The sequence below is a fragment of the Mobula hypostoma genome, chromosome 10, assembly GCF_963921235.1.
Source record: "Mobula hypostoma chromosome 10, sMobHyp1.1, whole genome shotgun sequence".
Taxonomy (NCBI): domain Eukaryota; kingdom Metazoa; phylum Chordata; class Chondrichthyes; order Myliobatiformes; family Myliobatidae; genus Mobula; species Mobula hypostoma.
This window is the reverse complement of record NC_086106.1, coordinates 88,657,986-88,670,892: the sequence shown is the minus strand read 5'-3', so window position 1 is coordinate 88,670,892 and position 12,907 is coordinate 88,657,986. Positions and strand designations below refer to the sequence as shown.

Here is a 12,907-nt window from a genome sequence, read left to right as displayed (position 1 = left end):
GTGTCTTGACCTGAAACATCAACTGTTTATTCATTTCTATAAATGCTGCTTGACCTGCTGAGATCCTCCAGCGTTTTGTGTGTGTTGCATAAGCATTCTCTGTTTACTTACATTATGGGTTATATGTAAAAAGTACGTGAATGGCATACATTATTACACCACCATGTCATATGCATGCACCTATCTCTAAAGAGAAACACGAGTAATCCCTGGCTCCTGTGGTTTTCATCCCATTAATTTCTGGCATTATAAGATATAACAAGGATGAGCCAAATATAAATTGACACTCAACATGGTTGGAGGTATTTCCGTCTGGTACTTGGTATCACTAATTATATATGGGGGTGCTAATTTCAATTAAGAATCAGTAGATTCAATTAGATCCAAAAGAGCATGTAAAACATTTTCTGCTTTTAGGGGATGGATACCATGACCAATGTTCTCATGGAGGCAGAATACTTCGTTAGCTTTGAAGTAATTGATGATGCATGTAGGAGCATGGCTACTGTATCATGTTTATTGATATCGTCTTTGATTCAGCATGATTTAGTTTCTTCAATCATTCTCCAGGGACAAACAAAGAAAACATTAAAAAAAAACTCTGAACTTGTACAGAATTGTTCATGAAAATTCATCATCTTTATCAAATAATTGCAGCTGTGTTCAAGCCTTTCTGGCAATCACTCATTTTAAATGGATGCAAAATTAATGTATAAGAGCAGAATACCAAGAATAAAGCTTATTGAGAAATTTCCTCAATACACATGAAGGGCCTATTTTCAGAAGAAGGATCTTTCAGAAATATGTAAACTACATATACTGTATGTAATGATACATTGTTTGCAGTGACAGAGAACAGAAGAAGCTGCAACTTTTATAATCGAAATAAAGTAATATTTAATACAGACCTTGTGTGATTTATTTACAGAAAACTCTGCTACATTAATACATGAATACATTTCCATGTCAGCCTCTCATTACATATTATACATTACAGCAGATATCACATAAGGGAGGAGGATTTGATATTGCCACAAGAATCATAAATAACAGGGCTCAAGCCTTTTCTAAATATGCTGTGAATGGGAAGGTCCTTTTTTTGGGGATGAACCAGCTCACATTGACATAACACATAACGAGCCATGGCAGTAGAAGAGTGGTATGATGCAATCATGCAATGATTAGAAAATCGTAGTGGTAATGCTGAATGAAAGGGTGTACATATCTGTGCTGCAGGTTGGTCTTAGTTTCCTCTTTTACTAAAAACCTGAAGTATCTCTGTAGATAAAAATCAGCTATGACAAGAAAAGCATCACTTTGAAATGGCCCCTTACTAGGGATGTGATTTTGTTAACAGTCTCTTAGTCTGGTTTGTTCATATCTAAGGTGAAGGGTCATGGGTCAAATGTATCTCTGGAAAGCTTTATGAATGCCCCTCAGCTGTGCACTGGTTAAACTGCTCACTATTCTGTTATGGATGTACTGAGCTTGTATTGTTCTAGTAGGTAATTGGACCCGAATATTGCACATGCAATCCTGGGACGAGCATGGGACTGGCATTTTGCCATTTGTCTGCTTGTTGCTAGGAGGTGGGCTGCTTGCTCACGTGCACACCCCTTTGAAATATTTCATTATACAGGTGTTAATTGATTGCCAAGGGATATCCGCTTCTCACCTAACAAATTGCCTATTTTAGTTGAAAATTATCTATAAATTCTCCAAATGTATTGTTAAAGTGGGAATTCTGCTGTTTCTAATGAGGATTTTCAGTTATTTTCCCTACTAACTCCATTGAATGAAGTATTTTGCTAAAGGCGTCCCTCTTCTAATCCCTAGATACTCTTCAGAAGACCAGCAATAAATAATGGTTTTGAAAAATAAATTAATGGAAAGTTGCCATCCACCTTGATACTATGGGTATGTTCATAAATCTAGAAACTGTGAAACTGCTAATATTTTATTAAATCTCATTGGGATTCTGTATTAGGACAGATTGGATATAATACTTGTGAATTACTGAGCAAGATCATATAAGTCTAGGTTTTCCTCCTTCATCTTGAAAGAAGTTGGCTCTGAAAGTCACCCAATGCACATGAGTGGGACCTAACTTGAACAGTCAGTTTGAGCCCAATGATGTAATTGAGATAAGCAAACCACTCTAACTGAAAACCAGTCGAATGTCCCTGTAGTCTGAAACCTATCAGTGAAAGATGGTGGCAGGCACAGGAGGACCTGACAAATTTGTTAATTTCACTCATTGAGGAGTAAAGATAAGTATTCCTGGTGACATGTTGAAATTCCCCATCTGATTTTTAACTCCAACCCTCTAGCTGTTATGCCATTCCCATCAATCATCGGAGATAGACATAGGGCTCAGGAGCTAAGATCCTGGGTAGATGACTGGCAGATCAGTAAATGTTTCACTATAAATTTAAAGCTGAGGTTAAAATCAGAACTTAGTGCAATGAACTTTCAGACAAAATGCCTGATCTCTGTTTTGAATCATATCTTGTATTGTTCATAGTTTGCTTAAGAAACTTTTTATCCTGTGTCATAGTAAGGAAAATAAAATTAGATAAATTATTTTGGAATCAGATCTAAACTACAGATCTTAATAGTGTTATATGTATGTGAATGAGACCTGATAGCCTTTGTTACATGATACTCCTCACTCTACTAAAGCAAGGTTGAATTTGAAAAGTATATATCTATTACAAATGCACAGTCTTTTGCTAACCTTATTTAGATAATGGAAATGCTTTACAGTGAGAATAAATAACAGTAGCTTAGGTCTATGTGCTTAAATCAAACAGCAATTTTGCACATTTCAGGATTTTGGTAGCTATAGACAAAAATATCTGGACTTGGACACATAAGTCATTTTACTAGGCTGCTTTTGTTTTTTTTATTAATCTTAGGTGGCTATGTGATATGCTTACATTTCAAGTTTGGCATCAACTTGCCCATTTCAGTATAAATGTGTTTTCTAAGGTTGATAGGATGGAAGAAGAAACATTTGTTTGTCCAGCTATGCTGCCAGATATGTTTTTACTAAATTGGTGCATAATTATGCCATCTATGTACCTTCCTATAAAAACATAGAAAATCATGTAAAGACAATGCAAATTGATAAATTCATAAAGTACTAAAATATTTTCTAGTTATTTTTAAAACTATTACTTATCATGTTTCAATTTGTTATAAAAATAAAGAGAATATGGATTAATACAATGTCAAACATAGTTAGTAATGTATAATTTTGAACAGTTTGTGTCTTGACAAGTTTAAATGTTATTTCATTAAAACCCCACATGGATGTGGTGACTTAATTGTGACTTGTAAGTTTGTGGTTTTGGACTGGAATTTTTTTTTGTGTAGGTAGCTGTGGCTGATACCAGTATATAATAAATTTGTGATGTAACATAAATTAACAACTTTGCTAGACCCATTAAGGACCAGTGAGCTGATGGACAGATTACATAAAAGACAATACCTACAATGTTAAGACTGCAAAACCCATGCACATGTTTGGATGAAAGCTTAAAAATTACAAAATATTTATTTTTCTAATTGTCATGTGTAGATGGGAAGCTGAGGTATTTTTCTACTCTATTGATTCTTCATAGTATAATTCTTAAATTTCCTTCCTCAGTCCTTCTGTATACCTAATATGAATTTCCACATATTTGCACTTCCCTGTATCATCGCTATGTTTAAGTGTAGTCAGAGTTTAGGATCTCAGTATTATAGAGCTTGAACCGTCCTTCTGCAAGCTACAGCATCCGAAATGAAAGTACTGGCTTTCTGACCACCATTTTGGACAATCTTTGTGGTTTCCTATGTTGCACAGCAAGATTTAGTATTTCATGCAGATTCGTCAGTCAGTGAAAAGGCCACTGAAGTTAGGCTGGCTGATACTAGGTAAACCTGCCACAAGCCGGTTGCAAGTTTCCATAACCTTGCATTTATTCAATTTTACAGACTTTTATAGACTGTCTTTGTCTTGTGGATTAAATATTAGGGGATTTTACCATTTAGATCTTCGAGTGATAGATCTTCAAACCAGAGTCTCAAATCTTTGTATTGGTTGACACAGCGGTGTATTTTGTGTTCATGTAAAAAAAAAGTGTTTCTTTTTGAATAGCATTAAATGTCACAGTTCAGTCCTTTCTTTGTATTATTTAGCAGTACATTTAGAACACATTTAATTGCGGTTTTAAGAAATAACAAACAAACCCTAACATTTAGACCATCTTTGACTTGATTTAGTTCTTTTTATGATAACGATTTTAAATATTTTAAGCCTTCTCATAAATAGTGATGGATAATTTCACAATATATTGAGAGTGGTGCGAATGTAGTATGCGTTACTATCTAAAGAGATTCAAATGGCACCTTTGATAATTTTAGGTAAAGCCAGATAAGCACAAGATAGAAAATAGAATATTGGGAAATGCCCGTATTTTTAGTAGTAAGGTAGGAAGAGCGAATTGTATATTAACAATCATTGGAATTTTAGCCCTGAACCTTTCCACATTGTATATTCATTAATGGCAATGTTGATTTTAGAACACTGGTAACTTGCTGGTTAGCTGGTAAAGTATGAGATCTATTTTTAACATTACCCACATAGTAATTACCCCTCTTGTAAGAAAGGTAGTTCAACACTAGTAATCAGCTGTATGACACTGTTGATGGGTAACTGTTAATAATAATATTTAGTGCAATATACTTCATGTTTTGGTTGCTAATTGTTATTTACAATGAAAAGTACATAGTCCGAGACAAAATATTTTGCTGCTTATCAAGGAAAATATTAAAACTCACTTACTGAATAACTATCTGTACTGTTTTGTATTCACTGATAATAACTCAGGAAGTGTTTTGGATCAAATTATATACACATAGTATGTTTGAAAATAAATAGCTTTAATTTTTCATTCTGCTTCATGCATCTTTTATCCTTTAATCCATTCCATTGCTTAATGTGCCTTCAGAAAATGTCTCTTAAAAGTATTAGATTTAAATAGTTTTACCATTGTAGATTGGAAATTAACAAGAGATGAAGAAAAATAAATATTCGTACATAATTGGTGCAAGTTGAATGTACTTTAACACATTTTATTTTTAAACCATTTAAAATCATCTTTTATACTGAGGGTGTGCACTGGTGATCATCTGTTCTTGACATTACCCCCAGCAACTTGAGCACATGGCCAATGGCTACCAATGTGTTCTTTAAGTAGCCTAATTTCTCTTTGAAATTAGTAGGCCACTCCAACCTGAAAAACTTGCTCAAGTCTGTTACAGAGGTCCGTGGTGATTTCATTTTGATAGGTATGCTGGGAGGGAACCTTCACAGATTCTTACAGCCAAAATGCTTTCCATGTATTCTATATCATACTCAGTGAGTATCAGGTTTTTTGCATTTACAGACTTTATATGCCATTGACAAGAGTACCTTCAGCTGCCTGTCTTCCCCTTCACCGTCTCATGTAAAGGAAAGTTGTATGAGTTAGATCCTAGATTAAGAACATTAATTTATTTCTCTGTGCCATTTATACTTGCAGGAAGGATGTGGATAAGATGCATACTGATCGAACTTCACTGGGTCTGATTACTTAAAAGGAAATGGCTGCTAGTGAAACAAAAATATTGGAACATTTCCTGGGACTCAAAATGCTTTCAATATATTTGCAAATGCAAAAAGAAATGATGACTGAGAATTAGGAGCAAAAATGTTTTGGGGGCAATGAAGCAGAATGGTAGGAAGGTAGCACAGTAGTGTTGCTTCTCAATCCCTCTTCGATGTCTTTGAATGGAGAAGGGAATGTTTCCCAGTTTTGAATTCCAGAGCTCTTTCACCAGAGAAACGGCAGAATATCATGAAAGCAGAAAGTGGCAGCTAAGTTTAACATCTACACCATCTGTTGGACATAGATACACACGGGGAAGGCAAGAATTCTTGTATTAATTAGCTTACTAAATATTCTGTTTTGCATATCAAACTGGTCATGTAGATTTTATATAACTTAAAGTTCTATAAATGTGAATCATTAATAAACTCTTTCAAAATACATCCTTTCTTTTACACAAAAACATTTCTAGAAACATATTATTTGTTTATTTATTGAGATACAGCACGGAATAGGCCCTTCTGGACCGCTGAGCCATGACACCTAGCAATCCCACAGTTTAATCCTAGCCTAATCACGGGACAATTTACAATTAACCTATTAAGTGGTAGGTCTTTGGATTGTGGGAGGAAACTGGAGCACCTGGAGGTGACATGGGGTCACAGGAGGAATGCACAAACTCCTTACAGACAGCGGCAGAAATTGAATGCGGGTTGCATGTACTGTAAAGCATTGTGCTAACAATTACGCTACCTTACCACCCCAAGTCATTGTACAAAATGATGTATGCTGCCGTATGCTGGTATTGCAACTGCTTGAGTTTAAATCCCGTTCAGCCTCGTTTCAGCTAAGTGATACAAATCCAAATGATCTGCCTTTGTTTTATAGACTTGTCCTGTGATACATGGTGCAAAATCCTACTCGTGGTAAATGGGGAATTTCTTTGTTCTACTCATTGTGTAGATCCTCCATTGTTATACATCCAAGAATGTGTTAAAAATGCTTTTTTTTAAATTTTCTGTTTCGATTAGGATAGTTTTTTTGCTACTTAATTGGTATAAATGTGGCTTTAGTTATTAAAAACTAGGCAAATTAATCAACTTCTGATATTTATAGTTAAAACTAAATCAAATGTAACACTAAGTTATTACTACATGTATAAGATCATCAATTGTTACATACAGTTCACCAATCCATTTTTGTTTCCCCACGCACATCACCAATGAATCTATTTTAACCATACAGTAGGTCTAAAAGTACCTATGATTTGTCAGGAGCTCTTGTACAATATCCTTATAGCCAAATGTATTACCAATATAATATTTTATCTGTATAAAAATATAAAGCATAAACTTTTTAAATAGGTCTTCTGCAATTATTGATGTAAAAAAACACAAAAAAAATGATACCTTATTAGTGAGGGATGTCATATCTGTTCCTGAGAAGCTGGGACAATGACAGCTGAATATTGGCTGTTGGTCAGGCAAAAATTACTTGAGGTAATATAGGAGTAATAGGAACAAAAACTTTGAGAAGTTTTTCTAGAATTCAAATTCAGTTTTCAAGGATCTCTACATTCTTCTGTGTTAGGAAATCCTCACCTCCTTTAGCTGTTTCTGACCTTACATAACTCAGTACAATTCACTAAAGTGCACAAAAGGTAACTTGGATTTGCTACACCATTCACTCACACTTAGATATAAGTAGATACCGTATGACCAATGGTAACATGATATTTATCTTAGGAAGGACAAAAGGTACAGTGGGTGAGGGAATTGTTTTAAAGGCAGAATTTCCTCTGCATGAATTTCTTTGTCTTAACTAACTCATATTTTGGCCCTCCATACTGAATACTGAAATGGGTATACTGAGGGAATTTAACCCCATGAACATTTTGCTAAGAAATGTCATGATTGCACCAAAATTGTACATTAAATTGTTGTGAGTTGCAATTTTTTTTATACCAAAATATGTTTGTTTAGCAGTTCTATCCAAACCAAGCAAAGAAAATTAAGTCAGTGCAACACTGGGCAGCTCATATAAGGGTAGTATTATATCTGCTATTTGTTACATGTAAGACTTGAGACTTACATAATGGAACTAAGCATGGGCACCTACTGTATATACTACCTCTATGGTAGTCAATCAGTGCAATAATGCTCATTTTGTATTACTCACCAAGACACATCTCTATCCCAATACCTTTCCATATGTACTAGGTGATTAGTATTTTTGACGAAATAACAATTTGGCATTTACTTGTAGGAAAGGGGCTAGTTCATCTCAGTTTTACATAAGTAGGGTGAATTAGAAGGAGTTTTAAATATTAGTTTATACAGCAGACTCAAAAAGATAAAGGTCCACTTGATCTCAGTACATAGCAAATGAAAAAGATGAAATATGAGTCATTGAAAACCAGAACAATAAATTGACAGATAGGAACAGAATTATATCTGGATTTGTGTTGTGCTTATCTGGCATCAGCTACATAAGGAAGAAATACCAGCACGTAGTACAAAATGAGATTCTCGGTACTACCAATCTTCTACAATGTTGGCAATATACTTTAAGGAAGATCCAGTGATGGGATATGAGATTGCAGTAGCCTCTTTTGAGATGTAATTTATGAAATATAATAATACCTATGAAGTGCCTTCTATTGAGACTAACAGAAAGGTGTCTTAGATTTGATGGTTAGTTCTTAGCCTATCAAAATTCATGCTTTCAAAGTTGCATTATCATTAAAGCTTCAGAACCTTATCCACAATAGATTTCATTGCAAGAATACAATTGTTGCAGTTCTGTAACAAATTCATATGCAATACATTAAGTTATGGGTACTGTACTTTTATATCATATAGCTTTGAGAAAAATGCTGTATACATTTTTAATATAAAATGTTATGCCAAAATGAGAGAAGTAGAAGGAATATTTCAGTTCTCAATTTTTTTTCAGTAAATCGCATTAAAATGCTGTATTATTGAGGGACAATAATTCTGGAAAAACAATAATTCAATATTTTGATATGTGAAAACTTAAACATGTAGTTGTAATCTGTATCTATGATTTTAGGTTTCTGTAGGATATATTAAGTCTCAATCAGTTGCTGATAATCTGATTCTACATTGCTTTTGATTAAATGATTATGGAAATAAAACCAGAAATTACATTTTACTAGGAAGAGACAATGTTCTGTTATAGTGTCCTAGATTCTGTGACACTGGCATAAACAATCTCTTGGCCTGATTCAGTTTAACACAATCTCTTAGCTTTATGTAGTTTCTGTGCTGTATGACTATGGTAATCTAAAGAACTCTTCTTACATCTAGCCTAGCTGAATGTGCTCTTCCTAATAATCCTTCTCTCTTCTGAATCCTGATTTAAATGGTGTCCTGCTACTATTGAAATATCTGAGAATAATAAATTATTTTGACACATGAATTGAGATGAATAGATCAGTGATAAAATGAAAGGCAAATTTGCTGTGTACATGGTAAATTGGAGTTGGCAGATCTAACCTAAATTGGATTCAGGGAAAAACTTACTACATACATTTAGCATAACAAGAACAGATAATATGAGAATAAAGCAGGAGGGAATCAGATAAAATACTGTTCACAGAAATGACTACCAAGCACAGGACAATGGAGTATGTTTAAAGTTTTTTTCCCAATAAGTTTTACACAAAAGATGGTGTTTGAGTGCATGGCTTCATGGAGTTATTTGTTCATTAATGTTTTAATTGAACGAGTAAATGTGTTCACTACTGTAGTTACAGAGGTTGATTGCTTTGTTAAGTGATGAGATGTTTTACTGGATGATTCTTCTGCCGCTCTGAGCAAAAAAGTATAATTGATCACCACCTCCTCCACTTTAGAGAGGAGTTCTCTGCATTGCCTTTCCGATCGCACAATATAAACCAAGTGCACAAAAGCTTCAATGAGGCCACATAATACTTGAAAGCTAGTTGAGATAGCTGAAAGCATGCGTGATGGGCTTTTGTCTACTGCCGCCACTCTCCTACATGCAGTTCGCAGCTCTTTAAACTTAAGTGTGAGTGTCTGTTTGTATTCATCCAGGTGTGAAATGTAAAGTTTTGCATCATAGTTTCCGCGATTTGTCGTGCATTGCCTTAAGATAGATAACAGTTCGTTAGTATCCTTCTGTGCGGCGACAAAGCCATCTGGTAACGTATAGACACTATTCCGCAGGGCATTGATTCTTGTTATGTTGGTATCTAGTCCTGTATCATGCAGTACTGATTCCTGTTGTACATTGTCCTCACATCCGTTGGAAACATTTCTTTCTGATGTTTGATAAGTTTTAGCTAATGTTTCACTGAGTGTCACTGAACTGTCAGACCTCAGATCAGGAAGAAGCTGCATTGGTACTGAATATGAAAGTTCATCTTTATCACTGCTGTCATCAGCAACATCACAATTTCTATAATAAAAACAATATCTAAAAGAACAGCATCGGTTATTGCCACCCATGTCCCCCTTTAAAAGTGGCATTGACTTCGATGGTTTGAATTCTCCCTGAACAGAGAAAATTGCTGGGGACCTTTGCTGTTTGTCTGCATTGGGAAACTGAACGTAAGACGGATCATCAAACTGGGGTGGTTCCCGGCACTGGCTTTTGAGAGCTTTTCTCATGAATTCTTTCTCTTTTTCTATTTTCCTGGTTTCTTCAGTCTTAGATGTGGCCATACATGCACTGTTCTCCGAAGCCTGCGATGTTATTTCACTTATTTCTGCCTCAGAGACTATATTGGTGGCACTATGATGTCGCTCCAGTTTCTTATCATGAGGCACTTTCAGACAATCACCGCGTGCCATCATGCAGAGCACACCAGGCTGCTGTTCAGCTCTATAGTCACTGTACTCTAGACTTGAGGTCCGCCTTCGAATGGCTTTTTGTTTGGTATTGGTATTTGGTGCAGGAGGGGCAACACTGGTTTTAGGCTGCTTGTGAACACAAGGGCCTTTGCCTCGATCTGCTCTTTGTGAATCCAGAGTATTAGGGATTGATGGAAAACACACTGAATCACAAGTCAGTCCTCGACGTTTACAATCACAGCTACGACGACGTTCCCTGGATAGACCTGGAATATTTCCAACTGGACTACTTTTGATCTGAAAAGAGCAATGATTGGATCCTTTGTGATGAACATAATCTTCTGCAAATACGTCAACTTTGGTTTTGGGCTTGAGTAATTCCTCAAGAAATTCAAGTTCATATTGTTTCACCTTCTGAAGTTGCTCCTGCCTCTCATCACTTTCTCTCTTAAATCTTGCTGGAAAAGTAGCAGAGAAGAGATTCTTAAAGTTCAGTAAGGAGCCTTTTTGTAAATTAACTTTATCAGGAATAAGAGAAGTGTGCTGTTTGGCATCAAAGGCATTTTCCATCACAGGAGATGATGAGACATGTGGCGGCAATGCAGCATCACACATGCTGGAAGGCTTGCAACACATTGTGATGCCAGCACTTCTCTCTGAACTGATATTAGCTTTACAAGAACATGGGTGTCCCTGGTATTTCATCTTTTCAGCATTATCTTGCTGTGCTGTGCTGTTATCTGGTCCTAAAGTGGTAGATGGATATCTGTAAGGACTGTGATAACAGCCTGGACTTGGGGAACTAGTCCTCATTGGTTGGCATTCTTTCTCTGTTTTGGTATAATCATTCTTTTGACCATCTGGAACATCTGCCAAATCTATAAGATCGTCATTGAATAATGCTGGATTTTCCTTACCTGTTGGCTGATACTTCCTGTTGCTTACTTTGACGTAAGCCACTTCATTGTTCTTTGGTGTGCAAGTATGGAAGACAGTTGTTCGGTGGGCCTGAGAGTCTACTTGCCTTGCGTCGGTCTTCAGCAAATGACATTCACACGGTCTGGGGTTCTGCATGCTTCCTTCATATCTCAAATACTCATTTTTTGAAGCATCACACTTAGCACAGCTGTCTGTGTACTTAGAAACTGGAGGAGAAGTGTTGTTTGTTGAGCCATAGCTTGATGAATTTTCTTGATGGATTTCAGGGCTTGTAATTCTGGAGCTGTTTCCAGAGTTCCTTCTACTTAATAACTGCTTAACACATGCTTTATCTTCATCTATATTCTGAATTATCTCATTGGGACATGTCAGGATTTTGGAAAGGTTTTCTTTAGGTTTAATTATTTGTTGTTTGGACATTTGGTCTTCTATTGTTTTTGGACACCGTGGACAATTCTGCTGAAGAAGAGGCTTTAAAATAATATTTTCTGGCCTACTTGTGGTTTCATTAGAATGACCAAATACCTGAGGTCGCATGTGAACTGTGCAAAATCCAGTCATGTGACTAGGTTTGAGTCTAATGGAACTTGACGGGGGATTCTGCTTAGAGGAAGTAATTGCAGATGAAGTGTTTGCTTCTTGGTAATATCTCTTTGGACATGGAACTCTTCTGAAAGCAGCTTGTGCACAGCATCTAACAGCACTCAAGGGAAGATCCTTTTTCATAATTAGGCCAGGTTTATTTCCCTGATAAGCGAGTAAATGGTGCTGTTTTATTGCTGAGACCATTTCAGAGATATCCGTCATTTCTGAGGAATTTGTTTCATGGCCAGAATCCAGTGATGACTCTGGTGTCATAGCTGCCAATACAAGCAAACCTGTAGATCAAAACAGAAAGAATTCATCTTATTATTTGAAGCAGTAAGTATAAAATCAATTAGGATAATAAATATTTATAGTCACTGTTCAAATTAAACATCAACTGTATAGAAATACACTTTAAAAAGCTACCAATAGACAGACTGAGGGTAGTGGGTAGTGGCTCCATAAATCACTACTACAGAGCGTGACGACCCTGCCTTACATGACTCCCGGGCTCAGCTGGCTCTGGCTGACAGTACCCGGTATGGGCCCCTATCCAGGGTTACAGATCCCACTGCCTTGTGGGTATCTTCGGGAGAAGACAAGGCTCAGGAGTAAACCCTACACAAATCCGGAATGGAGCCCCTAAGGCGGTTGGGTGACATATCACGTCACCTCCCGGCAGCTCCTGCAGCCAAGCTGATGCCAAATGTACCGCTTCACATTCCTTTGGACCACATCCGCGAGGCCGAGAGGGGGGATCTTGATGTCTGGGCAGCCCAGGATCTCCATATTCATCACCCAGGTCTGCATCCATTGTCTACTTAGACAGACGGAGCCATTAATAATAATATTAATAGACAGACTAGAATTAGAGAGGTTAGAGTGAATAGGTTCATGCCTATGTGTTCT

General features: G+C 36.4%; 1 protein-coding gene across 1 annotated transcript in view; it reads right to left on the bottom strand.

The window, feature by feature from the left end:
* Positions 1 to 8,475: 8,475 nt before the first annotated feature.
* The window catches only part of frmpd3 (FERM and PDZ domain containing 3), a 474,907-nt gene continuing 470,475 nt past the window's right edge, over positions 8,476 to 12,907 (bottom strand). The window contains exon 18 of the mRNA XM_063059815.1: positions 8,476 to 12,291. Coding sequence (XP_062915885.1) covers positions 9,356 to 12,291 — 2,936 coding nt within the window. The 3' untranslated portion in view covers positions 8,476 to 9,355. The remainder of the gene's footprint in view (positions 12,292 to 12,907) is intronic.